The 27802-nt window shown below is 61.1% G+C and overlaps 9 protein-coding genes across 9 annotated transcripts; 5 read left to right on the top strand and 4 right to left on the bottom strand.

Moving 5' to 3' along the window:
- Positions 1-78: 78 nt before the first annotated feature.
- On the top strand, positions 79-3378 carry PAN0_013d4719 (DUF1000-domain-containing protein; the record flags this gene model as incomplete). The annotated part of the gene is made up of 4 exons (XM_014799847.1): positions 79-169; positions 250-278; positions 395-682; positions 925-3378. 4 exons carry the CDS (start codon positions 79-81, stop codon positions 3376-3378), a joined length of 2862 nt encoding a protein of 953 aa, XP_014655333.1.
- Positions 3379-4239: 861 nt separating this feature from the next.
- Positions 4240-5247, bottom strand: PAN0_013c4718 (uncharacterized protein; the record flags this gene model as incomplete). Its single annotated transcript, XM_014799846.1, has 1 exon — positions 4240-5247. One exon carries the CDS (start codon positions 5245-5247, stop codon positions 4240-4242), a length of 1008 nt encoding a protein of 335 aa, XP_014655332.1.
- A 1412-nt stretch (positions 5248-6659) lies between these two features.
- Positions 6660-7250, bottom strand: PAN0_013c4717 (uncharacterized protein; the record flags this gene model as incomplete). The annotated part of the gene is made up of 2 exons (XM_014799845.1): positions 6660-6856; positions 7025-7250. 2 exons carry the CDS (start codon positions 7248-7250, stop codon positions 6660-6662), a joined length of 423 nt encoding a protein of 140 aa, XP_014655331.1.
- Positions 7251-8905: 1655 nt separating this feature from the next.
- On the top strand, positions 8906-10069 carry PAN0_013d4716 (uncharacterized protein; the record flags this gene model as incomplete). The annotated part of the gene is made up of 1 exon (XM_014799844.1): positions 8906-10069. The coding sequence occupies one exon, from the start codon at positions 8906-8908 to the stop codon at positions 10067-10069; it is 1164 nt and encodes a 387-aa protein (XP_014655330.1).
- Positions 10070-10427: 358 nt separating this feature from the next.
- PAN0_013c4715 (rhoGAP-domain-containing protein) lies at positions 10428-13124 on the bottom strand (the record flags this gene model as incomplete). The annotated part of the gene is made up of 1 exon (XM_014799843.1): positions 10428-13124. One exon carries the CDS (start codon positions 13122-13124, stop codon positions 10428-10430), a length of 2697 nt encoding a protein of 898 aa, XP_014655329.1.
- A 1574-nt stretch (positions 13125-14698) lies between these two features.
- On the top strand, positions 14699-17263 carry PAN0_013d4714 (serine/threonine-protein kinase; the record flags this gene model as incomplete). Its single annotated transcript, XM_014799842.1, has 1 exon — positions 14699-17263. The coding sequence occupies one exon, from the start codon at positions 14699-14701 to the stop codon at positions 17261-17263; it is 2565 nt and encodes an 854-aa protein (XP_014655328.1).
- Positions 17264-17718: 455 nt separating this feature from the next.
- PAN0_013d4713 (tryptophan synthase) lies at positions 17719-20420 on the top strand (the record flags this gene model as incomplete). The annotated part of the gene is made up of 2 exons (XM_014799841.1): positions 17719-17798; positions 17930-20420. The coding sequence occupies 2 exons, from the start codon at positions 17719-17721 to the stop codon at positions 20418-20420; spliced, it is 2571 nt and encodes an 856-aa protein (XP_014655327.1).
- Positions 20421-20993: 573 nt separating this feature from the next.
- Positions 20994-23143, top strand: PAN0_013d4712 (DNA repair protein rad9; the record flags this gene model as incomplete). Its single annotated transcript, XM_014799840.1, has 6 exons — positions 20994-21039; positions 21123-21270; positions 21358-21561; positions 21660-21823; positions 21886-22094; positions 22169-23143. 6 exons carry the CDS (start codon positions 20994-20996, stop codon positions 23141-23143), a joined length of 1746 nt encoding a protein of 581 aa, XP_014655326.1.
- Positions 23144-23220: 77 nt separating this feature from the next.
- On the bottom strand, positions 23221-27627 carry PAN0_013c4711 (RING finger membrane protein; the record flags this gene model as incomplete). Its single annotated transcript, XM_014799839.1, has 1 exon — positions 23221-27627. The coding sequence occupies one exon, from the start codon at positions 27625-27627 to the stop codon at positions 23221-23223; it is 4407 nt and encodes a 1468-aa protein (XP_014655325.1).
- Between the last annotated feature and the right edge of the window lie 175 nt (positions 27628-27802).

Here is a 27802-nt window from a genome sequence, read left to right as displayed (position 1 = left end):
GCACTGGCGCCATCTTCTGTTATTACATCGATCCATCAGCTCCAGACTGCAGACTCCCCCTCGATCCACGATCCAACGATGGTCAAGGAAGTCGTCTCAGCCACCGAGTTCGATGCCGAGCTCCAGGCGGCCGGCTCCAAGCTTGTCGTCGTCGACTTCCACGCGCTCTGTAAGTGCTTCATCCCAACGCACAATCTCTCGCCGAGTCGACATGATCTTCTGACAACCCTTTGCAATCTCTATCTTCAGGGTGTGGTCCTTGCAAAGTCATCGCGCCCGTCTTCCAACAGTTGGCAACTAGGGTTCGTGCTTCTGCTGCAGCGACAAGTCGGTCAAAAACGACGCACCCGGTAGACTGACCCTTCGTGTGTTTTTCACCTTACTCTACATACAGCATCCGAACGTCACCTTCCTCAAGGTCGATGTAGACCGCGTGCAAGCCGTGGCGCAGCGCTACCGTGTCCGCGCCATGCCCACTTTCCTGTTCCTCAAGAACAAGAACGTCGTCGACACTCTGCAGGGTGCTGACCCCAACCGTCTCACCGCCCTGGTCAAACAGCATTCTTCCGGCGCATCCTCGGCCTTCTCGGGCTCAGGTCAAACGCTCTCGGGCACTGGCTCCTCCAACTCCAACTCCAATTCTTTCGGCGCACGAGCCGTCGCAGGCATCACCGATGGCCATGTAAGCTTCGAAAACCTCCTTCCCCTGCTTGTTGTCGGCGCCTACCTCGTGTATCTCTTCTTCGGCTAGCTTGCCCCGCCATGCCCATCACCGACCCTTCTTCAATACACATCACATCCTCCGCCTTTGGCCGTCAGAGCATGTCCTTTAAGCCTTCTATAAGTCCGACGTTGCTAACCCGCCATCCTTGCTTTTGCTTTGCTTCCTGTCTCATCTACGATGCCATCCATACCGTGTCGCAGACTTCGCTGCTCAAGGTGGTCGAACCCAAGCAGTCTTCGGCGCTCAACGAAAAGCCTGACCGTCGCCTCCACCACATTCTCGCCGGACCAAGCGGCGGCAAGTGGCTCGAAAGCGATGCCGACGACCAACTCCTCATCTCCCTCACATTCAAACAGCAAGTCAAGCTTTCTGGCATCCTCCTCCGCACGCTCCCCTCGCATTTCGCACACGCTCCCAGGCAAGTCAAGATCTTTGTCAATCGACCTGGACTCGGCTTCGACGACGCCACCACCGAAAACGCCGATCAGGAATTCGAGCTTCCCGACGAACACGTTCGAGGCGCCGAGAACGGAGGCGGAGGCAAGGCCTATTCGCTCCGCTTCGTCAAATTTCAGAAGGTCGACTCGCTCACCATCGCCGTCCTCTCGAACCAGGAAGAAGCCGAGACCACCCGCATCGATGCCATCGACGTCTTTGGCATTGCCAGCCACACCACCGACATGAGCGAGCTCCAAAAGATCGCCGCAGAGGGCCGTGGTCGCGACATGTTTGACCACCCGGCCTCCAGGACAGGCCTCAAAGGTGGCAGCCCGTCCAGCGCACCAGCCGCCGCAAGTGGCTTCGCAGCACCAAGAAGCTCCTCCATTCCCAACATCTCGACCTACACCGAAAGACCCGCTCGCCACACCCGCTCACACTCGACCTCGAGCTTAAATCCGCCCATGCCGCGCTATCGCCGCTCGGCTTCTTCCTCCTCGGCTCCTCCCATGCAACACCTCAGCGAGGAAGAAGAGGAAGACGCTCCCGACTTCTCCGCCAAGCAGTACACCAGGCAGAATGCCACGCACCCAGAATTTGTACCACACGCTCCGCCTTCCATGACCGAGGGCGAGGAAGCCGAATTCGAGGCCGCACAAAGCGCAGCCCGAGACACGTTCGGAGGCTGGCACTATGCCCCCTTGGCTGTAGCACTCGCGCCTCCGCTAGGCGCTCTGCTCGGCGGTCACTCGGACGCGTGGTCGGATGCGATCCTGCTCATCCTCGCCAGCTTTTGGCTCTACCAGTTCCTTCGGGTGCCGTGGGAGATCTACTACGCTTCGAGGACCCGTCAGGTTCTCGCACACGACGAGGAGCAAGAAGAGGAAGACGTTGCCTCCGATGGCACAACCCCTCGCCCGACTCCAACCTCTGCCGAATCCGAGCAGCAAAACGAGACTCGTCAGCAAGCCGCCGCCGAGCTTCGGCGCTCGGAGCTGCTCAGCCTCCTCTTTTGCGTCCTGAGCCCCATCATGGGAGCCTACATGCTCTACTGGATGCGCGAGACCATGACCGACGGAAACAAGTACCTCAACGCCTTCAACATTCGACTTTTTACGCTAGCTGCGGGCGTCAAGCCATGGTCGCATGCCATGGGACTCTTCCGTCGTCGCATGCTCCACCTCCAGGAGCAGGTGCATTACCCCTCGTCCAAAGTCGAGCGCATGAACCAACGCCTTCGCCGCCTCGAAGCTGACCTTACGAGCTTGCGCAAACTCTACGCCACCAAGAGCGAGGTGCGCATCCTACGCGACTACGACGCTCAGCTTAGCCGTGCCGTTCGCCGCTCGGAGCGCAAGGAAGAACATCTGCGACTGTCCGCCGAGGAAAAGTTCAGCATCGTCGAGAGCAGGCTGGAGGATCTTCTTCGCGAGACCGCGATCAATGCCGAGTTGATCGAAGAGGAGCGCCGAGAACGCGAGCGAGCAGCAAGTCTGCGCATCTCGCTGTTCGAAGCTGTCAAGTATCTGCTGGGTTCGGGGCTTACAGTTCGCCGCGCAGGACCCAAGCACTACCTGCACGACATGCCGCGCAGTCTTCCTTCCACTGCCGCGCTCGGCATCGGCACAGGCTCCACAGAAGCCGAAATGAGTCCGGCCGACCCATCGGCTGGCGCACATTCGCAGCCGTACGTGAGCCAGGCTTACGGCTCAGTCGTCTCGTCGCGCGAAGTGGGAGGTTCGGCCCCAGCGTCTGGCTTGGTCTCTCCTCCAGGCGCCGGCACTCCGCCCAACTATTCGGCGACGCCGCCATCAGGTGCCGACTCGCGCGCATCGCGAGCCAGGAATGATGCGGGTGCACAGCGATCGCGCTCGCGAAGCACGCCGCATCGTGTGTCGGATCCTTGGTGGGAACGCGGCGTGGCATTCTACCTCTTTCTGCCCTTAAACTTTTCAAGCGCCGCCATCCGTCTGGCTGGCGAAAAACTCAAGACGGTGGTGGAAGATTCGGAGAACGAGATGGCGCGGAGCCAGAGGAAGACGCTGCAGTACCAGAAGCATCTGGCCGACCAACAGCTGCAGCAGCATCAACGCAAAGTCTCGCATCAGGTCCTCAGTCCGCCGCGCAATCGCCCAACTCCGCCCACCATCAAGGTCGTCTCGTCACCACCGGCTGCTGGCGCAACAGCGCACGGTGTCAGCAGCCGTACGAGATAAGGGCGATTACCGATACCATGTCACTCTGTGCCAAACACAGCCCTGTCCTGTCCGAAGGCAGGCAGTAAGCTTTGCTCGCAGTGTGACTGGCGATACCACTATCCATACCCCCAAGCAGCGCAAGCATCGCTGCCCCAATCCAAACGTCACGTTGCTCCGATCCTTTCATACTGTATATCATTGTCGCTTTCGCGTTTTGTATGCCTTCGTTTCTCTGCATGTATCCTACTCGCTCTCGTCATTCGAAATCGTTGTCACGGTCGAATAGTCGCTTGGTGGTGACTGCTTGAGAATGGTTCAGCACCTTGTGTAAATTCTGTGAGGATATAAGCCAGAGAGCGGATGCGACGATGACTGCGCCGCGTCCCACTGCACGTATCTCTGCTGGCTCTTGTTGTTCGAACTCCTGTCTCGACCTAAAGCTCGCTCGAGGGTGGCTGGCTGGTGACCGGTTGAGATTGTTTCAGCAACGTGTGCTTGATTAGGAGGCCATGAGCCAGCGAGTCGAACGTCCCGTCCCTTTCAACCTATGTATCCGTGTGGCTCTTGCGATCTGTCCGGGTTCGTATGTCTTCCTGCCACTGCATCGCAAAACTCAGTCGAAAACTCAAGAATGACTGCATGGTGACCGGCTGTGAACGTTTCAGCAACACTTGTGTGATTAGGAGGCCATGAGCCATAGAGCCGAGGCGACGATCCTTTCCTTTCGCTTTGTGGATCAGTGTCCCTCTTGCGATCTGTCCGGGTTTCGCGCGTTTCGCTGCATGCTTCCTACTCGCTCTCCTCATTTCAGACTGTTGCCATGGTCGATACCTCGCTCGGACGTGACGGGTCGAGAATGCTTAAGCAGCGCGTGTGGGATTACGAGGCTATGAGCCATAGAGCGGAAGCGACGATGCCAGCGCCTACGGTGAGCATGACGACGTGTACAAACTGCGAAGTGTGTGCGTCGTTGAGAAAGACGCCTTCGGTTTCGTCGAAATCGACCTGTTCCTTTTCGAGCTGGCGCTCTGCAGAGAGGTAGTCTGCGAGTCCCGTTGCTAAAGCGAGCAAGGAGAGCACGAAGAAGATTCCCGCGAAGGCTTTTGATGCCAGCGGCAAGTTGTCCCAATCCACTGGGGTGTGGCTGTGTCTGCGTCGAGGATGTGACGAAGAGCGGACAGAGTCGGGTAGTTGAAGCTGCAGGATCAACGAGGCGGATAGAATGGCCAGCAGGCAGGAGAGACGGAGCCAGCTGAAGAAATTGCGCTCGCGCGCGAGGAAGTCCCTCGCTGAACTGGACGAGGTCTGCTTGGTAGCGAAAAAGTCGCGAACTGCTATGACCGGTCGGAGGAACGCTCTTGTACGCGGCGCAGCGATCGTTGATGGCTCAGCACCGTCGCTAGCGCCATCATCGACCTGGTGAACAGTGATGAGCGAGCTGTCGCGTCGAAACACCCTCACGCGTGGCGGTCTAGCCGAGCGACTTGAACGCTCGTCCGCCTCCCCTTGGGCTGGCCCCTTGACCGCATCGAATGCAGATACTGGTTGTCTAGAAGGCGAAGCAGCCCGAGATGAGGACGGCGTGCCTTGCTTGGAGCTGTTTGCTGATCGTGGCGAGAGGGCTCGAGGATAGGCGTTGGGGATGTGCAGCGACAAGCGACCGCTCCCAGCACCGCTACTGCGAGGACCTCCGGCGCTGGCTTCCGAAAGCCCCGTATTGATGCGCCTCAAGCCGTTGTCAGCTGTATAGCCCTGTGACGATGGACCTGACATGATCGAGTGTTTGGAATGCTCTCGTTGAGGTATCGAGGGGATATCAGAAGGTGGTGGGATGTCGATGCACGGATCAGCATCCTTTTTTTTGGTGCATGCAGGAGGGCGTCGCATGACGTGACTGACAGGCGAAATCTCGCGCTTAAACCTCGCCCTAACAATCGCTGTCTGTCTTTCTGAACTTAACAACACAAAATTGTGCAATTTGGTCGACTGTACGCCGCCGTGAATGCAGCAACCGATGCTTTGCGGCGTCGAGCGAGGCGACAACCGCTTGTGCCACGGCTTTGGTTGGCGGGTTAGGCGCCCGCAGCGGACGAGGTGCAGGATGGCGTGCGAAGGTCGTCGCGGCATCTGGGCAGCTACAGTCCAACGTGGCCACAGGACAGAGCCAAGAGAAGAGGGCAGTCAGGGGTCGGGACCAAGTAGGGTGGCTGAAGTTTTGGACCCTGGTTGGCTCGGGTGGCGTTTTGCCGCCGCACCGGCGCGCTGGATTCCGTGCGAGGCCCATGCCGACGTGGCGGGGAGGGCTTGGCTCGTGATTGGTGGATCTTAGCCGCCCAGCGCCCCCAGATACACACACGGCTTGTTCCAGCATCTGAGCTGGACCAGTTGAAACGCCGACAGCGCCCAGCGCTCCGCCACCTTGCAAGGCGCATTCCATTGCCCGCGAGCATCATGGTCGCGACCCCACACCCAAGCCCCGAGACCGTGGTGCACGCCACATCTTTTCTGTGGATTCCGTTCCCGTTCCCTATCGCCGTGCCACCTCGGCTGGCCAGCAAACCATGGTGGCTGCACTCGGCCATGCCATGCCACGGGACAGCATGCTGCAGTCCCAAGCAAAGCCAAGGCCAAGGCCGAGTCGAGGCATGCGGCGCCGAGTCCTCGCCTTCCAAGTCGACACTGAAAGCGAGGCGATTCGACATTTTGGCCGAATTTCCAATTTGGCAGCCGCCGCAGCGTCTTGATTGATGCAAATGCCAAAGCGGCGTCCCTTTGATCATGAGCACATGAAACGAAATTGTGATTCGCAAAGGCGACATGTCGATTGTGCTCTTGGCCCGCCCACCGCCACCGGCATTGGTATTGTGAGCCCGAGCATCTAGCCCCTTTGTGTGGGTGACTTTACAGTAACTTTAGGGCGGGTGACTGGACGCGCCAACTAGAAACCAGAACTCCCCGTTGCGCCACGGCTTGCGTAGACCGAAGCCAGTGCGTGAGATTCTTAGTGGGCGGCTCGCTATCTTGATTTCTGGCCTCCTTTCCGGAATCTCGCCTGGCCGAGCCGAAACGTCTTTCGCCCGTCACTTGGGACAGGATCGGAGCGGCCTCTTTTCAGAGATCTCGATGCGAGCGCTCGGCTAGGGCTGTGAAGCGGCCTCCTACGATTGTCTGCAGCGTCTCGGCTAGGATTAAGCGCCCGAAGCTACATGTTGGCGCCCAGGGGGGGCCTTTGCACCTTGCGTCCACGCGGGCGAATCAGAGAGCGCCCCGCCTTTCAAAGGGGGTTCAATCGGCGCTTTCTAACGATCAAACGGCGAGACAACGAGCCGCGGATCTTCGAGTCGCTCTGACCACAAAGGGCTCTTCCTCGGTCTGCGGAATACAGCATCTTGGCTCAAAGGGCCGGAGCGGAATCCGTAGTGGAGCGTGGGGTTGGCGTACGCCTGCCGCTGAATTTTGCGTCTTGACATGCATGCACGCGGTGCCCAAGGCGACGCTAAATTAGAAGAACGACAGGGCGACAGGGGGGAATGCTGGATTTAGCGGGTGGGGGGAAGCCAGAGTCAAGCGAGGCGGGCAGAAAAAAAAAAAAAGAGCTGGCGAGCAGCTAGGAGCGGCAAGAGAAGTCGAGAAGAACGCCTGGAAAGCCCAACCCTGCATGCACCAGATGCAGATCTGTGCGGCGTGCAGCTGAGCGTGCATACAGTGGCGATTGGCTCGCCCTCGCATCTGGCCGAGAATAGCTTTCTTGCAACAGCGGCAGCAGCATTCAGCTCGCCTTGCTCTCCTTCGGCAGTACCAATGCCAAGCAGCCGGCGATCGGAGGACGAGGCCTGAGCGGGGGCCGAAGCGTCGATGCCAGCGGAAGTTTGGATGGCGTCGGAAGGCATCCGAGCCACGGGGTAGAGAGAGAAAAAGCAAAGGAGGCTTGCCGCGTGAGAATTCGGTTGGTCCGAATTGGCAAACCACAGGAGGCCCAAGCCGACGTCGGCTTTCTGTCCGGACTAGAAACTAGAAAGCGAAGGCGTCGTTGCATGCCTAGAGTGTGGCAAGAGGCAGCAACAGCAGTCAAGTCAGTCGTGAGTGTCGCCGCAAAGATGGACAGAAAGATAAGCGACTGCGCGCATGAGTTTCTTCTGCCCAAGCCTACAATAGGATCTGCAGCCCCAGTGCATCCGACAGCCCGGTCGCGGAGCTCAGAGTATCGGGCCAACGAGCGTACCACTCCGCTCCTTGACGGGCCCTCCGCGCCGAAGCATGCCGCTCTCTTGCGCTGCCACCGCATCACCGGGCAGGTGCTCAAGCCTCATGATTCGGGCCCAAGCGCTTTCCCTCCCCCCTTTGTTGGCGTTCGCGACACGAGGCACCAGCTCCGCCCTTGCTTCTGCCACGCCCCAAGCGCTCCAGCGCTCCAGAGATACGTCCACTATGCGTCAGATGCAAGGTCTGCAGCGCCTGCAGCGCCTGCCAACCGAGGCGGGCCTCCTCTTACCGCTGACCCTCTGAGCTCGCCACCCACCTTCGCATCAAAGGGAGGCGGCCCAACCGCTGTCCGTCGGCATGCGCTCACTGCACTTTTCTTCGCGAGCTCCGCCTGGCCAGAAAATCGCACCGTTGCTGCTGCGAGCTGCGAGCTGCGAGCTGCGAGTTGCGGCCTGCAACCGAGTGTTGCTCTCGTCGGCTGCCCCAGGCCGACAGTCCAACAGTCCAACACTGCAACACTCGAGCCTCTCATACAGACCATGGCGTATGCTGCGTATTCGCTCGCTCGCTCTCCCCTTTTGTTGCTCTGCGGTGCCTGAGTCGTGTATGCATTCAGTCGGCCCTTCCGCCGTCGGAGCCTGCAGCGAGCCTCGCCACCCGACTCTCTCAAGTACAATCGGCAGCCTTTCTCCCCTGCGCCCTTCCCATGCCACCTTGAGCTACGCCTTCAAAGGAACATCGTCGTCGGCTCATATCTTTCAACCCTCCCGCCACCTCACTCTTCCGGACACCCTATCTGTTGGTTCCACGTCCAGACGTGCCTTTCTTCTAGCGTCCATCTTCGTCGTTGTCGTTTCTTCCTTTCTTCACCTCCTCATTCTCATTCTCCTGCTTGCCCCTTCCCACTTTCTTCTCTGGCTTTTGTCTCTCGGCTCCTTCCAGATTCCATTGCCGCACCACCTCATCTGCGCCACTTGTCCGTCTCCTATCCTGCACATATACCTGCATCAACTCGGCCAGCCTCTCTCTCTCTTTGGAAAGGCCATCGTCCACCCTCACGACTTCATTTGTGCACTTGCACGCTCATCGACATCTGTCACCTTCATTTCGCATCACATCGCTACGTAGGGGCTTCCAATCGCTCCCACACGCCACCGGGTCCACTTCATTCCACACTTTCCGACTCCGTCATACCCCCCCGCGAATCATTCTCGCCTCATAAAGATACCAATCGCTCAAGTCTACCCTTGCAGCCACGATCCTTCACGACGATCCGCCACAACTTTGTTTCTCTTTTCGTGCCTTTCGCCCTCGCAAACCAAGCTCAATCGCCATTACAATCATGGCAGCGATCAAGACAGAACATTCGCGCGGCCGCTCCCCCGGCCCGGCTGCCGACCGACGCGCTTCGGTCGAGAACGACGTCGAGGACCACGACTCGCCCGCGCCTGCATCAAACGACGGCGCGCCCGCGCGCACCAGCAAGAGGCGCAAGCGCTCCGAGCTCTCGCCCTCCTCCAAAGCTACGCACAGCATCATCGAGAAGGAACGCAGGGAAGCCATGAACGAGAAGTTCTCCGAACTGGCCGCCAACATTCCCGAGCTCGTGGAAGCCATGGCGGCCGGCAAGCGCCCCACCAAGGGCGAGATCGTCAAGGCGAGCATTGCGAGGCACCAGGAGCAGGAGAGGCGGGTGCGCGAGCTCATGCACGAAGTGCAGATGCTGCGTTCGCGTAGCGCTACTCCCTCCAACTACGCCGTAGACAGCCCGGCGCCCTTGGCCGCACCTGCCGCAGAGCCAGTCACGCAAGCTGCACAGACTCTTGCCATGCCGTACCAGATCCAGTCGTCTCACCCGATTGGAGTGCCTGCTTCGCAGGACAATCTGTGGATCGGTCAGCTGCTTCACAAGACGGGCGAGCCGCTTGCCATGTCGACCGAGCACCCGCCGCTGTCGCTCCTGCCGGATCTGGCCCAGCCCATCTCGCCGTTCAAGCAGACCTCGATGATGAACTGGAGCATGTCGGCGCTGCCCCAGCCGCTCGACGCTTCCACGCTGACCGTCGGCTTTGCAGCATCGAGCTTTGCAAAGGGGCTCATGGACGGCAGCGGCACGTTGGAATACCTAGGCCGCCGCAACAGTGTCATGGGTGGAATGACGTCGACCTCGGGCTTTTCGTCGCCCACCTTTACCTCGTCTGACAGCGACTCGTCGTTTGGCACCGACGCTTTGGACACCAGCCTGGACGACCGCAAGTTCTTTGCCGACGGCATGTCGTTTGAGCCGTTTGCCATGCCGTCGGCGGTGGTGGAACAGACGCCGTTGAGCTCGCTCGTCGGCCTGCCTTCGACAGAACACGCAAGCACTGCTCCGGCCGGTGTCGCGGACAAGAAGCCGCGTGCGCGCACCAACAGCCGCCGTGCGCGCATGGACGAGGCGGCGAGATCCGAGTCGTCCATCTGGAACTCGCCGCTGCCTTCGGCATGCCTGCCCGCATCTAGCTAGCGTGCGCACGTAGACCCCGTGAATGTTCGTTGGCCCCACCTACTTTGGGGCTTTGTGCTGTGTGCGCATCTCTCTGCAACTGGCATAGCGCTGTAATACCGTAATCATCCCGCCTCACTTGTATAATCAACCTCCCTACATCCGTTCGTTCTTGTCTTGCCCGCGTGGATCGTGATTGGACGTGTGGTTTGTGCGTCAAACGCGCGAATGGGGAGGATAAGCATAGGCAGGCTAGTATAGCAAAGTGGAAGCGAAAGAGTTGTACAACAACAGGGCCGAGTCGAGTGGAGCGTGTCCAAAGAGCGTGAAGGGGAAAGGGGGGTGAATTACGATAGTGGGGGCTGGAGAGGAGGGGGATCTACTCTTCGCCTTCGTCGACAAAGATCTCGCGGTACTTGTCGAGGATGGTCTCTACTGCTCGGCACTGGAAGCTCATGTCGTGAATCTGGATGCCACCTGCGCCGTTGTGGGCCGTGCCATCGTCGTACCCTGCAGGAGGGGGCGACAAGAGCGTGGGACCAAACACAATAGCCAAATTGCTGGCGGACATCTGGTTGAGATGTTCGAGCGACTTGACCTTATCCAAATGACCCATGAGGTACTTGAGCGTAGCATAGTTGGCGTCGGGCAACTCGTTGACGCGCTCATGCAACCTAATATGCCTCAAGCGATCATTGTCGATCTTGGCCGCCTCGATGAACCCCGCATAAAGCTCGTGTGTCAGCAGCGGTTCCGGCAGCTCGCGGAACCACAACTTGAGACACCCAGCCACGATATTGATGTCCTGGATCGCCTCGTCGTTCATCAGATCCACACCGCTCCAGTCGGCATCAAACTTGGCCTTGAGCTTCTGCACCTTGGACGTGGTGCCCGAGAGCCGGTAGATGCCCATGTTCTCGATACCCACTTCCTCGATCGCCTGCGCGCACTTTTCCAGAATCGGCGGGATCTCGACACTGTCCCGAGCCATCTGCTCGGCGAGGTCCACGCCAAAGATCGCACGCTCCGACACTGCGGGTGCTCTCGCAGCACCCGCAGCGGCGCCCTTGGATGCGGCCGAGTTGTTGAGGAAACCCTCTTCGTACGGCCCCTCCCTGCGCGGACCCTTGTAGTCGCGTCCGTGCGCCACCTGGTAGTTGGCCATGTACTGCTTGAAGTCGGCACGGTTGTCGATCGTCTCGACTGCACCCTTGAGGCCGCTGGCGGGTGTCACGTCCGTGCCGACAGGCGAGATGGCCATGCCGTCGTTGAGCACGGTGCTTTCGTAGAGGAAGGCGTATCGCGAGAGGTGGTACTGTGTGCCATTGTCGATCTCCTCTGCATTCTCCTTGAGCGTACGCAGGATGCGCGGCAGCTGGAGATTAAAGTACTCCTGACGGATGCCCTGGGTGCTGAGCACCTCTCTGCGGAAGGCGTCGCTGGCGGTGCTGGTCCTGGCGCGGATCTCCTCCTCCTGCTTGAGGATCTGTTGCGGATTCTTGTTCTTGAACAGCAAGCCGCTCTTGCCGATCGCCTTGCCGAGCGTGCGCTTTCCGCTGCTGCCACCGCCGCCGGAGCCGCCCTGGATCTCGCCCGACTTTGTAGACTCGCCCGACTTGAGCAGAAGCAGACGCTCGAGGTCCTCGGCCGCCGTGTCGAATCGGCCGCGCGCCTTTTCCACGCCTGCCTCGGCATCCTGCAAGTTCTTCTCGAGACGCAAGCCCGTCTCGCGTGCGTGCTTGCGACTCTTGTCGACCTCCTTGGCGAGGTTGGCGAGCTCGTCGCTCATCTCGTTGAGCTTGACCGAGAAGCGCAGACGGTTGTCGGCGATGGTCTCGTGCGTCTTGACCACCGAGTGCCACGACTTGACAAACGAGCCTGCCTTGGCGTCGCTGAGCGAGTAGGTTTCGAAGGTGGAGCGTGCGAGCTTGGCCATGCTGCGCGCGTACTCGTCTTCGATGACGGCGCGCTTCTTGAGGAAGACGGACGCCTCGCGGGCGGAGACCATGCTCTGCTTGATGCGATCGAAGAGCAGCGGCATGCCGCAGTCGATGTCGCACAACGAACGCAGCACACCCTCGTCGAAGCTGGTGGGCACAATGTCTTCCATGGTGGGACCGTTGTTGGCCATGCTTGGCGTATTGCTCGAAGGGATGCTGGAGTCGACCAAGGTGGAGGAGGGAGTGATGCCGGGCACCGTGGATGCGCTCTGGGTGCTGAAGCGGGCGCTGGAAGCGATGTCGGTCGAGGAAGCGGCGGCGGTGGCGGCGCTGGACATGTACCCGCGCGAGTCATCGTAGGTGGCCTGGTCGGCCAAGGTTGGTGTTGCGAGCGCCGAGGAGGCGGTATAGTGGAGCTGGGGCGGATCGGCGGTGCGGCTGTCCATGTGGTCCTGATCGGACATGTTGAGCGCGTCCGAGTAGAGGTGGTTGGCGGATGGATGCTCGTAGCCGGAGCCAGAAACGTCCGAGAGGGCATCGTTGGAGTGGAACTGCGCCTCGTTGGACATGTCGGATTGATTGCCCGGCGAGGTGCCAAAGTGGGTTCCGAGTGGATTGGGCGAGAGGCCGTGCGGGCTGAGCGACGAGTGGTCGACGGCTCCACCGAGCCATGCACCCTCCTGCGCATTCGACGCGTGATAGGCCGAGTTCATCTGCGCGACTCTCGAGAGTGTGGAGGCGGTAGGAGGAGGTGTAGCAGAGGATCCAGACGGAGCGAGATGTGCGGAGCGATCCGATGCGAGGTGGTGGAAAGCGCCGGGTCCTTCGTAGGAAGATCCGAAGTCGGGATCGGACTGGGCGCCGACGGGACTGGTCGTGGTGGAAAGCGGCGCACCTCCGAAGAGATCGACGGCAGCGACACTGGTCGGAGCGGCCGAAAGTTTGCCAGCAGCAGCAGCAGCAGCAGCACCACTCGGAAGGGGCGGGGTGGCGCGTTCTTCGGATTGGAGCCGATCGCGCGAAGATCTCGAGGGGAGGGAGGCGAGCGAGCTGCGCAGCTTGGCGCTCGAGATGCTGGCGATGCTGTTGGTGCTGGTGGTGCGCTTGCGGAAAAAGTCGGGCGTCGACGGCGCCATGGAAAGGTTGCCAGGCGGTGCGTGCTACCTTGAAAGCGGGCCTCAACCAAGCGATGCAACGCCGGCCACAGCGTGTATGAACGATGCAACAATGAGGCGATGAAATGAGCAATGTCGAGCCTTGGGGGCAGCTGTCGATCGGGCGGGCGGGCTAGGGTATTGAGGGAGTCCAAGCGGAGGCGGCGCCGGTGGAAAGAGGTGGGGACCCGAGATGAAGCAGGGCTGCGAGCAGGCCATCATCCAACCGCAGGAACGGCCACGGCAATGCGTGCAGACGGGATGGGCGCCGCACACTGCATCCTCCAGCCAGGGTCCGAGCGCAAGTAAAGGCATTTGGAGCGTGAAGCCACGAGCGCAGGTCGAGCGTGTTAGAGCGAACGTCGCCCTGCGCCGCGGTGAAGCAGTCCCTCGGCTTCGGCCGCAGCTTGGCTGTTCTTCTCCACGCTGTTCGGTTCGCAATGCTTTCCTGCGCAGCGTGTGTCGCCCCTCTGTACATCCGGTAGAACCAGCGCTCGCTGTCGAGCCAATAAGCTATAGTGCAGCACGATCAGACCGGTGTGCACCCCCGAATCTGAGCCACAAAGCTGGTTGGGTTGCAGGTGCAGGCAGGACAAAGGGCCCTTCGCATCCAATTCAGACCTGCATTCGAGCGAATACAAAAAGTGCATCCGAGATGAAGCGCAGAAGAGCGGCTGGAAATACAAAATTGCTTTTTGGCTGCACTGAGCGGCTGCAGTTGATGTTGATCCTGATTTCGAGCCGAGCCACTTGGCCACTGTGCCGGCCCCCGGCCCTCTGTTGGACATGCGCAGGTAACACCGAGACAGGGAAAAAAAGAGACAAAAAAAGAGGGCGACGCGCCTCTGACAATTTCACAGCGCTCGTGCATTTCGAGTAGGGCGTCTCAGTGGCCCCGAGAGTGGCTCCAGCGCGCGCAAGCGTCGACAGCACAGCGCCCTCTCAAAGCGTTGTTCGCAAACAAGCGCCAGCCAGCCAGCCAGTCGGCCAGCCAGCGCGTGCTCGAGTGCCAAGAGCGAGCAGTGTGGCAGCGCACCCATTCAATCGCAAGCGCATCAGTTTAGGGTCGGACCCCTTCGATCTAATCATCCAGCGGCTCCTACTTGGCTCGGTGTGCGCAACGCTACCATCACACCACCTGCTCAACCGCTCCTTCGTCCCATCCTTCATCGTGCCTTCTGCGCGCGTTCCTCACCCATCACCGCCCTCGCTCTCGTCACCTTGCGCCTACCACCGTCGTCATCGGCGCTAGCACCGCGCTCTGTCCTTCACCGTGCCCATCCAGTAGCACGCGGCGCGCATCGTCGCACACTTTGCCAGCACCTAGATTGCACCTCGCGTCCACACGTCTGCCTGCTGCGCAGTCTCGAAACACATGCCGTGCCGACTACTATAAATCAACGTCACTGCTTTTGCTACCGCTCCTCCGAGCTCCCTCTTGGATTCAACCACCTGCCAACCTTTGCAGCATCATCTGGCCGACACTCGAACGCTCCCAATAGAACAGCCGCTGCTTCCGCCAGCTTCCCTTGCCGCAGGTAGAACTCGCTTTCATCATGCATCAATCACCCAAACGCTCGGTGATCAAGCACCCGCATGACTTCCATGGCGCACAAGTCATGCCACGCAGTGCAGATGCTCTTGCCGAAGCCACATCGCGTCCACCCATGCCTCCATCCGTCGCTCATGCCGATCCTTCCTCGAGCACCACCCCCAACTACCTCAAGGGCGTAGAGGGTATCGGCAATCCAGACGCCACCTTCTCTGGCCTCGGCAGCAGCTTCGACTTTGGCGACCTCAACCTCGTCCCCAAACGCAGTGCACCCGCTCCACCCAACCATCCAAACTCGACTGCAGCCTCCGGCTCCGTCTTTGCATCGCGTCAGGCCGGCCCTTCGTCCACCTCCGCCTCGCCCACCTCCACCTCGGCATCCACATTCGCAAACGGCACATCGTCCGCAGCGTGGTCCACAGGCGCTTCGGCGGCGCCCGCTGCAGTAGGTCCTTACCGACCGAACCCCACCATCAACACATCCGTCCAATCTATGCAGGGCCCTCGCTCGGGTCTACCCGCTCAGTCCAGCCTGCCATTCGGCGTAGGCAATCATCCGCCGGCCGCTTCTCCCATCTCGGGCCCCGTCTCGGCCTCGCCCTACTCGTCGAACGCGCCCGGTGCTTCGACGTCCAACGCGGCCTTCCCACCTCGCCCCGTACGCTCCAACACGTCCGGCCCCGACACCTTCCACACGGTGTCGTCGGTGACCGCCTCGCAGCACGTGGCGCCCGTCATGGCGCAGCGTTCGCACTCGAGCATCGGCCCGCAGCAGCACCAGATGATCGGCTCGCCAACGCTCAACCAGTCGTCACCAACGCTCGAACACGGTGCACCGGGCGAGTCCACGCCATCGCTCACCACGCAGAGCCAGTTTGTGCACGGCACGCGCGACCGCGAGCGAAGTCGCGACGGCAGCGCCACGCCCGGAGGCCGCAACACGTTCAAGAGCGTCTTTGGCGGCTTTGTCAACTCGATGAGCGACGTCTTTTCGGCGCAAAAGAAGATCGAGATCTCGACGCCCTACGACCCCGTCCACCTCACCCACGTCGGCTTCAACTCGGACACGGGCGAGTTCACCGGTCTGCCCAAGGAGTGGCAGCAACTCTTGCAAGAGTCGGGCATCTCGCGCCAGGACCAGGAGGCCAACCCGCAGGCGGTGATGGACATTGTCGCCTTCTACCAGGATGCCACCAAGAGCGATGGCGACACCGATGTGTGGAAGAAGATGGGCTACGCCAAGGGCAACAATCAGGCTCCCGGCACGCCACGCACCGACACCAGCAGCAGCGACGACGGCTTCAAATCCGGACCTCAGCCTGTGCTGTACGAAAAGCCTCGCGCTGCTCCCGTGCCGCCCGGTGCGCTGCACGGCAAGAGACCCGGCGACATCGGCAGCCCCGATCTGCGCGCGCCCCACGCCACCGGCGACGTGGCGCTCAAGCCGACGCGACCAGCACCGGCGCCTGGAGCGGGCCAGGCCACCAAAGCAGGCTCGCCGCCCATGGGATCCAGGCAGCCGGGCGCTTCTGGTGCTTCTGTCTCGAAAGCTGGCACCACCAACGGCGCTTCGACGACGTCAGCCGCTGCCAAAAGCGCCAAGGCGGCACCGGCAGCGGGACCGGCACAGGGACCGGGCGCGGTGCCAAGGAGGCGCGAGACCAAGAAGAACACGGTCAAGGACTCGGACGTGATCGCCAAGCTGCAGGCGATATGCACGGATGCGGACCCGACCAAGCTGTACCGGAGCCTGTCCAAGATCGGGCAGGGCGCGAGTGGCGGCGTGTTCACGGCGTACCAGGTGGGCACGAACCATTCGGTGGCGATCAAGCAGATGAATCTGGAGCAGCAGCCCAAGAAGGATCTGATCATCAACGAGATCCTCGTGATGAAGGAGTCGCGCCATCGCAACATTGTCAACTTTATCGACTCGTTCCTGTTCAAGGGCGACCTGTGGGTGGTCATGGAGTACATGGAGGGCGGCAGTCTGACGGACGTGGTGACGTGCAACATCATGACCGAGGGGCAGATTGCGGCGGTGAGCCGCGAGGTGCTCGAGGGCCTGCGACACCTGCACGAGCACGGCGTGATCCACCGCGACATCAAGTCGGACAACGTGCTGCTGAGTCTGCAGGGCGACATCAAGCTGACGGACTTTGGATTCTGCGCGCAGATTGGCGAGTCGCAGGCGAAGCGCACCACCATGGTGGGTACGCCGTACTGGATGGCGCCCGAGGTGGTGACGCGCAAGGAGTACGGGCCCAAGGTGGACATTTGGAGTCTGGGCATCATGTGCATCGAGATGGTGGAGGGCGAGCCGCCGTACCTGAACGAGAATCCGCTGCGTGCGCTCTACCTGATCGCCACCAACGGCACGCCCAAGATCAACAACCCCGAGAATCTGTCCAACACGTTCAAGGACTTTCTCAAGACGTGCCTCGATGTGGATGCCGACCGGCGGCCGGACGCGGTGGGCATGCTGGCGCATCCGTTCCTCAAGCGCTCCGAGAGCCTGCGCACGCTGGCACCGCTCATCAAGGCGGCACGCGAGCAGACACGCAAGTCTTAGCTCGCCCTCGCCCCTTTTTCTTAGCTCGCCCTCGCCCCTTTTTCTTTCTCTCTCTGCAACGGACACTCGACGCCCATCGCTTCGTGCTGAGCGCTGCTGTATCTTTGCAATGCACGGGGATGCATGAATGCAAGCGCCACGATGGCTTCAACCTAGACTGCGTAGAGTGTGGTGTCATGCGGCTGTGGGCAAGTGCGACAAAGTTCCGAAATGAGGCCGGGGTTGGGCACGGTTGGGTCAGATGAAGCGGGTTCGAGTCAGCGTGCCGTTCGTTGCCTGCCAAGCAGGATTGCCGGTGGTGAGCCGAGAGAGAGAGTCCTTTTTGTCGGCAATCACAATTTTAGACGCGGCGGGTTGGGATGGCCCACTCTCTGACGAGACGAGTCACAGCAGCAGAAGCAGCAGCAGCAGCAGCAGCGGCGGGGGAGTGCGAAATTCCGCAGCCGGATTATCAAATGGTACAGCGCACGACAGCTGTGGTGGGACTGCTTGACTCGACCCTGCCTGTCGGGCAATTCTCGAAATCCAACACACTGTAATCACTGTGGGCACTGCGGAACACTGCGGTGTGCTGCCGCGAGAGAGAGTCAGAGAGAGAGAGACAGAGAGGGTCGGCTCGGCTAAGCGAGAGGTGGTGGCCTGAGAAGAAGTGAAGTGAAGATGCAGCTGCTCGCCACCGCCAGAAGAAGAGGCCAACCGCCGCCGCTTTCCCACAGCCCAACCGCAGTCCCACACTCCTCTTCGCTTCACTACTCTTCTTCTCAACCACCGTTCACCGTCCACTTTCATCACCAACATCCGTGCAACATCCTCGTCACCTCGTCCATTTGCGGTGACTCGTCCTTGCCTCATCATCTCGTCGCGTGCCGCCCCACGCCTCTTGTCTGCAGCGTTCACGCTTGCCCGTATATCTACACGCCCGCTGTCCGTCCTTACCTCGTCGACAGCTCGCGTCCCCATTCGCAACTTCTCCATCACCCCTCGCCTCGGCCTTCCGCACACCATGACCGACCAGATCAAAGCCACCTTCGCCGCCAAGGCCGCCAAGAACGAGGCCGTCTTCGTCAGCTTCGTCACCGCCGGCTTCCCCACCAAGCACGACACCGTCGATGTCCTCCTCGCCCTCGAGCAGGGCGGCGCAGACGTCATCGAGCTCGGCGTTCCCTTCTCCGATCCCCAGGCTGACGGCCCCGCCATCCAGGAGAGCAACCAGGTCGCATTGGAGCAGGGCGTCGGCTACACCCAGTGCCTCGACTATGTCCGTCAGGCACGCGCCAAGGGCCTCAAGGCTCCCGTTCTGTTCATGGGCTACTACAACCCCACGCTCGCCTACGGAGAGGACAAGGCGGTACAGGATGCCAAGGCCGCCGGTGCCAACGGCTTCATCATCGTCGACCTGCCTCCCGAGGAGGCCGTCGACTTCCGAGGCGCCTGCACCAAGTACGGCCTCTCGTACGTGCCGCTCATCGCCCCTTCCACCTCGACCGAGCGCATCAAGCACCTCGCCTCGCTCGCAGACTCGTTCATCTACGTCGTCTCCAAGATGGGCACCACCGGTGCCACCACCACCGTCTCCACCTCCTTGCCCGACCTCATCTCCCGCATTCGCAGCATCACCCCCATCCCGCTCGCCGTCGGCTTCGGCGTGTCCACACGAGACCACTTTGTCGAGGTCGGCGAGCATGCCGACGGCGTCGTCATCGGAAGCAAGATCGTCGCCAAGCTCAAGGACGCGCCCGCAAACACCGCCGCGCGTGTCGAGGCGGTGCGTGCCTACTGCGCCGAGATCACCGGCAAGAACGAGGGCGGCATCCAGCGCAAGCAGCCGCTCAACATCAAGCAGGTCATGGACCAGCCCGACTCGGTCCCCGTGCCCAAGGTCGACGCCGTCGTCCCCGCAGACAGGCCACCCGTGCCTGGCCTCGACACCATCGTCGATGCCGAGGGCAAGGTGCGTCCGCCGCGTTTCGGCAAGTTCGGCGGTCAGTACATCCCCGAGGCGCTCTTCGACGCCCACCAGGAGCTCGAGAAGGCCTACCTCACTGCGCTCGAGGACCCCGAGTTCTGGAAGGAGTTCGAGAGCTACTACGAGTACATTGGCCGCCCCAGCGAGCTCTACCCCGCCGACCGCATGACCAAGGCCGCCGGCGGTGCGCAGATCTGGTTCAAGAGGGAGGACCTCAACCACACCGGCTCGCACAAGATCAACAACGCCGTCGGCCAGATCCTGCTCGCTCGCAGACTCGGCAAGACCAGAATCATCGCCGAGACCGGTGCGGGTCAGCACGGTGTGGCCACCGCCACCGCGTGTGCCAAGTTTGGCATGGAGTGTGTCGTCTACATGGGCGCCGAGGATGTGCGTCGTCAGTCGCTCAACGCCTTCCGCATGAAGATGCTCGGCGCCAAGGTGGTGGCTGTCGAGAGCGGAAGCAAGACGCTCAAGGATGCCATCAACGAGGCCAACCGCGACTGGGTGACCAACCTGCACAACACGCACTACATTGTCGGTTCGGCCATTGGTCCGCATCCGTTCCCCTCGATCGTGCGCGACTTCCAGTCGATCATCGGCAGGGAGGTGAAGCAGCAGCTGCACGAGAAGAAGGGCAAGCTTCCCGACGCTGTCATCGCGTGCGTTGGTGGTGGATCCAACGCCATCGGCATTTTCCATCCTTTCGTTCAGGATAAGAACGTTCGTCTGATTGGTGTCGAGGCTGGTGGAGATGGTATTGACACGGAGCGTCATTCGGCTACGCTTAGTCGCGGTACGCCGGGTGTGCTGCACGGTGTGCGCACCTACTTGCTGCAGGACCAGTTTGGTCAGATTACCGAGACGCACTCGATCAGTGCTGGTCTCGACTACCCCGGTGTGGGTCCGGAGCATTCGTTCCTCAAGGACTCGGGTCGTGCAGAGTACATCGCTGCGACGGACGAGGAAGCTCTGCGTGGATTTAAGCTCTGCACTGAGCTCGAGGGAATCATCCCCGCACTGGAGACTTCGCACGCGCTGTGGAGCGCTTTCCATATCGCTAAGACCATGAAGCCCGAGGAGGATATTGTGGTTTCGCTCAGTGGTAGGGGCGATAAGGATGTAGAGCAGATCGCTAACGCTATCGCCCATGGCGGATGGGGCGAACGTCTCGGCTGGAACATCGCTTAAGCGAAGGAGCTCAGTCTTTCGTGCCAGCTCCGTCTGTGTTTGTCGTTCGAAAAATGATTCTCCAATCGCATTCATATTCTTCTCGAGCTTTTGTCGTGAGGTTAATGTGTGTGCTCATTGCGCCCTCTGTCGGTGTGTGTTGGTGGATTCTGGTGACCGTTGCCGTTGGGTTTCGTCTGCTTTGGTTCTGGCTTCGTCTCGGGGATGTGTGCCGTCGCTCTCTTTCTCCAAGCCTCTGCCAGCCTTGTTCACCTTTGCCGTTGCCTTTTGGTGTGCAGATCTTGCGCTCGTCTGGCAGTGGTACTCAACTCTGTCGTTCGCTCTGGGCGTGTTGATCGCGCCCTCGTTCCGCATGGACTCTTACTGACCTTTGCCAGTGTTTGACCTGCTTTGTTTCTAGCTTCGTCGTATCGTTGTGTGTTCGTCTCGCTGGAGCATCGCATGAGCGCCGTCGCTCTCCTAGCCCCTCTCACAGCCTTTCCCAGCCTTTCCCAGCCTTTCTCGGCCTTTCTCGGCCTCTCTCCCAGCCTCCATCGCATTGATTGTTCCTGACCTTCGTCAATCAATTCTCATATGTGGATCCCGCCTTCGTCCCGCATGGATTTTTCTAAACTTTGCCGTTCGCTTTACGTGTTGTGATCCTGTTTTCGTCTCGCCATTGTGCATCGTCGCTCTTCCAGCCTTGCGTCCAGGCCCTGTCAGTCGATTTTCTTAACAATACGCCAAGTGCATTGAGGAAGCTTCGCAGTCAGTCTATTGTAGCAGAGGAGCCAACTGCCGTTCTGAGCCGCATGGACAGCTCGGTCTACCAGAGGGGAGCTGATCCAGCTCGAGCGCCGCTCTACACACGGTGGAGATCTTGTAGACAAGGCGTGCTCCGTTTTGCTCCGACATGGAAACGCTGCGATCCTTGCGCACTTTTGCCGTTCGTTTCAAGTGCAGCGTATGCCACTCTGGACTCGCGCCGTGCGTGCTCGCCTGCTGCGAACCGATCACACCGCCGAGTCCGCGCGACAGGCCAGGCTGATTGGGTGCAAACGCCTGCTCACACCGCGCTCATGGTCAAGCATCGCGTCATCGATTTCAGTGACGAGGCACACAGGCGCTCCCGCGGATGCTTCCCGGCCCGCCTCGTCGCCATGTACGCGTGTTTGCCCATGGTGAGCAGAACCGGCACTTTTTTCAGCCATGATTTGAGGCTCGCTTTTCGCGCTGCATCTTTACGCGACTTCTTTGAAGTGGAGCACGCGTAGCGGCGCGCCGAGAACAACACTTTCGCGATGCAGCCGACTCAGCCTTGCATCTCCACCCTGACCACCACCACCACCATGCCGTAGCTGGTCGTGTCGCCCCGCTACCCGCACTCACCATGAACGCCGTCATCTCGGCGAGCGACATCAAGAGTAAGCCCGCACCTTTTCCCTGAACACGCAAGAGCCATGCTGACCAGCATTGTGCATGGCAGCTTTCTACAGCGCACTCAACTGCCTCAGTCGATTCTCGGATACGTTCTGGCTGCAGTGCAATCGGCTGAACAACGGGCAGGCGCAGATCAGGCTGTCGGCGATCAATGCGACCAACTCGGCGTTCTGCATGTTCATCTTCGACCCGGACTTCTTCCTCAGCGTAGCGACGCAAGCGAGTGGCAAAATCGAGTGCCAGATCCATCTCAAGGTGAGTCCGCAGCACGGCAGCACACCCCCGAGGCTCCCATACTGATACGATGCTCTTCGGAGGGGGAAAATCAGTCGATACTGTCGATTCTGCGGTCGCGAGGACGGACGGTGGATCGGCTGGAGCTCGAGCTTACCGACTCGGGCTCCGAGTGTCGCTTCACCGTGGCGCTGCACTGTCAGCATGGCATCTTGAAGGTGCATCGGCTGACGTATGAGCCGAAGCGCGGCCTGCTGCCTACGGCCGATCCGAATCCGCCCAACTTCTTCTGCATCGCCGCAGCTACAGCGACCGAATGGACGGACCACTTTCTCTCCTCGAACCGCAATGGCGAGATCACGTTTGCGTGCACGCCGGGCACGTGTGTGGCGCGCAGCAAGGACGACGACTCGCCCGACCCCAAGGGCGGCTTGCGCAGGGCGATCCATACCGAAGTCAAGATCGCCGTGGACGAGTTCCGCGAGTATGCGGTGCTGGAGGCGTGTGCACTTACGTTTTCGCTGCGCGAGTTCAAAGCCACCGTGGCTCTGGCAGAGGCATTGGGTGTGGCGCTCGAAGTCAACTTTAGCGATGGAGACGAGCCGCTGTTCGTGAGGTTAAGGGTGGAGAACGCCGTAGCGGCCGAGTTCGTCATTGCCACCACTAGGCCCGATCGAACCAACGTGCCGGACAAGGAAGCTGCACCCGCGGCAGTGGCAAGGTCGGTGTCGTCTTCGGTGGCTCCTCCTGCCGCGAGGGAGACACAGAGACAGACAGAGTCCTCGGAGGCTTCCATCGCTCCTCCTCCGCCAGTGAGGCCGCCAGTGGAATCGACTCCCGTTAATCCAGTGCAGGCACAGCCACCACTCTTCTTCCCGGGCGCTTCTCAGCCTTCACAGCCGGAGCTCGAAGAACACACGCAGCCGCTACCACCCTCCCCGCAGTTCGTTCAGCCTACACCCGTCGCACGCGGTGGAGACCCCGGCGAGTTCCTCGCTCCCTCCGAGTCCGACACCGAGTCCGAACCCGATCCCGCCGCGCCGCGCAAACGCTTCAAGCCTCTCTTCTGATCCTACACACACGCTTGCCCGAGTCGAATGCATGCGTACAGATTCAATGCACACCCAGCGTGAAGAGGTGGCAAGGGCTAGCGGAAGAGCACGTCGGGGAGAGTACCTTCTGCGGCGTAATCGTCCTGACCACCTTGCGGGTCGCCAGCAGTAGCCGAGTGTGCAGAGGGTGGGGTGTCGGTGTAGTTTTTGAGCACGGTGCTTTCGAGGAACACCTCGTCCTTGAGCACGTCGGTCCAGTCCTCCATGCGTCTCCTCACCACCGACACCAACACGGCCAGCAGGGCGGCGGTCTGGATCACGCCAAACAGCCGGCGTTGAAGCGCGTACTCTTCGGCGACGGTCGGCGCATGCACCCATCCGGCCTCGATCAGTGCACGTGCGCCCCACATTGGTGTGGCCAGCAATACGACGCCCGCCAAGGTGATGGGTGCGACGATGTACGTCCATGCGACGCGCACGCGCGCACGGGGATACAGACCTCCGCGCAAGACATGGTCTACTTTCGCCATGAACCATGACACCATCCCATGCTCGGGCACGCCGAGCAGGCGCACCGCAAACAGCGCCAGACGCGCCTCGATCACGCCGCACGCCCACACCTGACCGAGCCGCACTGCCGCCTGGCCGCGGTCGCGCAGCGGAACCACGAGGTACTGGTCAACCACCATGCCCATCACCAGCGGCACGACACCTGCAACGCCCGCCAACAGCGCAGCCGCTTTGAGCACGCGCTTCGCCTTGACCAGCACGTGCACCGCCAGGTACATGCCTGGACTGGTGCGGTGCATCCGTGCGCGTCGCTTGCGTCGGGTCCACATCTTGCTCGCACCGCCGACCAGGCTCCACGCTGTCCAGAGCAGGCTGAGGCCGAGCACGTACGCGTAGACATCGTGCACCTCGCGCCGCCGCAGCGCGAACAGAGCGCGACCGAGCACGAGCGGCACACCGAGCCCGAGCATGAATGCCGCACAGTGGCTCAGCCACAGCAGCACCAGCACCGCCGTGATGCGCGCGCGGTAGTGCGACGGCAGGTAGATGTGCGCGTACGTCGGTCTGGGCGTGTGCTTCTCGGCGTCGGCATCCTGCTTGGCAATCGCCTCTGCCAGCCGTTCGTTGGGCGCATTCCCGTCCGCGTCGAGCGGGATGATCAGCGGGCCTGTCGTGATCGTCTTGTCGTCCGCTGGCACGCGGCACAGTCCTCCATCTGCCTTCCAATCGGCATCTCCCGGTATAGGCAGTCCGGGGTGCAGCCAACGATGCGCGGCAGCCACCACGGCATTCCGGCCCGTTGTGCGCTGCTCGTATTTGAACTCGCCGCCCATGAGGTAGCTGCTGAGCCGCAGCATGCTTGCCGCCCTCCTCCACCACCCCGTCATCCAGCGCTGCGACACGGCGTCCGGGTCGATCTTGTGTGTTGCCCACGGCAGCGCAAAATGCACCAGGAGCAGGTCGACAGGCACCTCGGTCAACGCCTCGAACGGCCTCCACCTCAGCGGCAACAGCCGCGTCCATCCCACGGCGTACCGGAGGAAGTAGGTGTTGACGCCGACGCTGGCGACTAAGATGGCGGCGTACATGAGCGCGGATGCTCCGATCTTGCGCAGCTGCGTGAGGCTGCGCTTGTCGAGGATCTCGCGGATCGGATGGAAGCTCGGGTCGTTCGGATCGCGGATCCAGCACAGCACGCCGGGCCGCAACACGCGCCGCGTCGCAGACACGTACTGGGCAAAGATGAACATGTAGATCGTGCCGCCCATCCAGCGAGTGAACGCGAACGTCAGCGGTGCAGCCCAAAGCTTACGCGGCCAGGCTCCGATCGAGGCATCATCGAGCAGTGGCATCGTGCAGATGTCGAGCAGCAGCCCGCATCCGAGCGGAAACACGGCGAGCTCGATAAAGATGAAGACGATCGCCTTGATGATGAGCACGTGCTGGTCCATGAACATCTTGAGCGCCGACTGTTCGGCCGCCGCACGGCGCAGGTCGGGCTTCGAGAAGTGCTGGTGGACAAAGAGCGCCAGCATCCAGTAGGCGTGACCGAAAGCGACGCAGAAGGCACGGTCGGTGCCCGACGTACCGGCACGATGCGCATCCAGCCCAACAAAGAACGCAGAGACCAGCTCGGACAACTTGTCCAGCGTGCCACGCACACCGGCGGCTAGCGCCACGTCGAAACACGCACCGACGGCTGCCCACTGCGCCGAGCCGGTCACGCTTTCCGGCAAAAGGCGCACGAGCATGGCTGCAGCTGCACTCTTCTTGGCCGTGGCTGTGACACTGACATTTTGCGGCGTGGCTGCCAACCCGAGCGCGCTGGGAGCGAATCGGCTGATCCAGCTTGCTGCAGACTGCGACGCAGGCTTGCCAGCCGCATCGAGCACAACCTCAGTGACATTCGACTGCGACGGCGCCATTCCGACGGCGCCTGCGAGCTTGGGCCAGATGCTGTTTGCGCCGATGGCGATGAGCGAGTCGAAGAGCGGGTCGGTGACGTAGCGCAGCAGCTTGACGGGCGCGGCGAGAAGGCGGACGAGACCGGGACCGGAGCCGAGCGCCCTTCCGACGATGTAGGGCAGGATGACGAAGGCGAGCATGACGAACGCGCAGAGGAAGATCATGAGGAACAGATTCTGCGCGATACCGAAGAGCGGGCCGCGCATGCCAATGGCTTCGAGGATGCCGTCCATCTCTTCTGCCAGACCGATCTCGGCTTCGGGGTCGTCGGCGTCGGCAGCCACGCCGACCTCGATCTCGTCGTCCAGCGCCGGATGCGCGATGGGCGGCGGGAAGGCTGCGACTGCGGCGGCTCGCAAGGCGGCGTCGTCCTGTGCTGCTGGGGCGGCTGCCTCCGTCTCGTCCTCCGACTCGTTCCCCGACTCGTTTCCCGACTCGTCCTCCCATTCATCGTCCTCTTCTTCGACGGGTTCATATGCGGTGAGTCGAAAGGCGGCGCGGTCGAATGCTTCCCAACGCGCTGCGTCTCTCTGCCAGAACTCTTCATGGTCGCCTTCGTCGCGGTTGATCGTGGGACCGGCAGGCTGACCCGCGGCTGGGTCCACCGTGTCGGGAGTTGGCTCCGATGTGGCTGCGAGTGGGGGCGCTCGCTCGGAGGTGGCAGCATCGTCATTGTGTGTGGCTTGCTGTTGACCAGGCTCTTGTGATGCATCGAGCGCTGAAGAGGCTGGGACATTTGATTGTACGTCATCTGGCTGATCCGTGTCCGGTGCAGGGACCGACTCAGCAGCGTTCACAGATGATGCGGTGTTTTCAGCGGTTGCAGCATCCCTGGGTTCTTTGTGTAGCGATATTGATGGGTCGCTCGCAAGTCCTTCCGAGACATTAGGATGCTCGTTCCACTGTGGGATGGATGACGGGATGGCGGCGGACTCATCGAACGAGCCGTAATGAACCTCGTCTGGTTGTGGGCGTGATGCGGATGCTTCGACAGAGGGCGTTGACTCGGCGAGCTGGTGCAAGTCGCTGTTGTTAGACTGGTGGTCGAGGCGGCGAATGCGCGCCTGGCGTGCTTGCTCTCTCTGGGCGTCGGGATCGAGATCCAGCTCGTGCTGGGGCGCTGCGGAGTCGGAGCCTTGTTCATCATCCGAGTCGCTAAGGATCGGCGGACGTGGCTCCTCACCATGATCGCGGGTCTCAGCGGGCTGTTGCTGCAGATCGTGTGGAGCTAGCGGCGCTGCGGGTGGATCCACGGGCTGAGGTTGTGCGGCGGCCTCGTGGACGGGGTGAGGATCGAAATGCTGCGGGATGTTCTGGAGAATCCATTCGCGGAGGAGAAAGACGCCGACGAAGAAGACGACGATGATGCAGCTGATGATCTGGCCCTGGAAACAGTCGTTTGCGAGTTTGCTGAGCAGGGACCGCAGGGCGGCATTGATCTGATCCACGGTGATGGGCTGGCGGCTCGAGTTGTAGGCGTGGATGGCCGAGGGGTTGCGAGCGCGACCGAGGGAGGCAGAGAGGCGGGCGAGGGGGGTCTGACTGGCCGCCGACGAGTTTTGCGAATGTGTGAGGTTGCTGGCCGTCTGGTTGGAGGGTGGAGGCGATTCGAGGCTGAAGGGCGGCGTGGCGCCTGGTACGCCCATCCACGTTGCGACGTCGGCGGACCAGAAGAGGAAGCGCCATACGTTGATGTTGATGTAGGGCAGGAGTGCGAGCCATGTGAATCCGACGAGAAGTGCCCTGGCAGCGAGCTGAGCCAGGTGGTACGAGCGAAAGACGAGGCGACGGAAGTAGAGGTAGCGAGGGAGGCGGCCATCGGAGGGCATGTCCTTGCGGTACTTTTTGTGAAAGATGAAGGAGTGGTTGCAGAGCTCGCAGTACTTTTTCCTCGAGTGCTGGAGCCATTCTACGAGGCAGTCCTGGTGGCAGTAGCGGATGGAGCCGGTGCACTTGCACGGATGGTAGAGCGGCGCATCTGGCTCGGGCCCGCTACGGCAGATGCGACACGAGTCATCTTCGTCCATGGCGAGCGGTCATCCGTGAGTGAGTTGATCCAGCGGAGCGTGCGACGAGAAGCTACGCTGAGCACAAGCAGTGATGGTGGAGGAGGAAAGGCGGGAGGAAAGGATGCGGACAGGACTGATTGTGCATTCACGGTTGACTGCTCCGCCTCCGCTTCCGCTCCACACTCCCTCTGCC

Source organism: Moesziomyces antarcticus, assembly GCF_000747765.1.
Source record: "Moesziomyces antarcticus DNA, scaffold: scaffold_v10013, strain JCM 10317, whole genome shotgun sequence".
Lineage (NCBI taxonomy): Eukaryota > Fungi > Basidiomycota > Ustilaginomycetes > Ustilaginales > Ustilaginaceae > Moesziomyces > Moesziomyces antarcticus.
The sequence above is the reverse complement of the archived record's forward strand: the minus strand, read 5'-3'. Positions and strand labels throughout refer to the sequence as shown.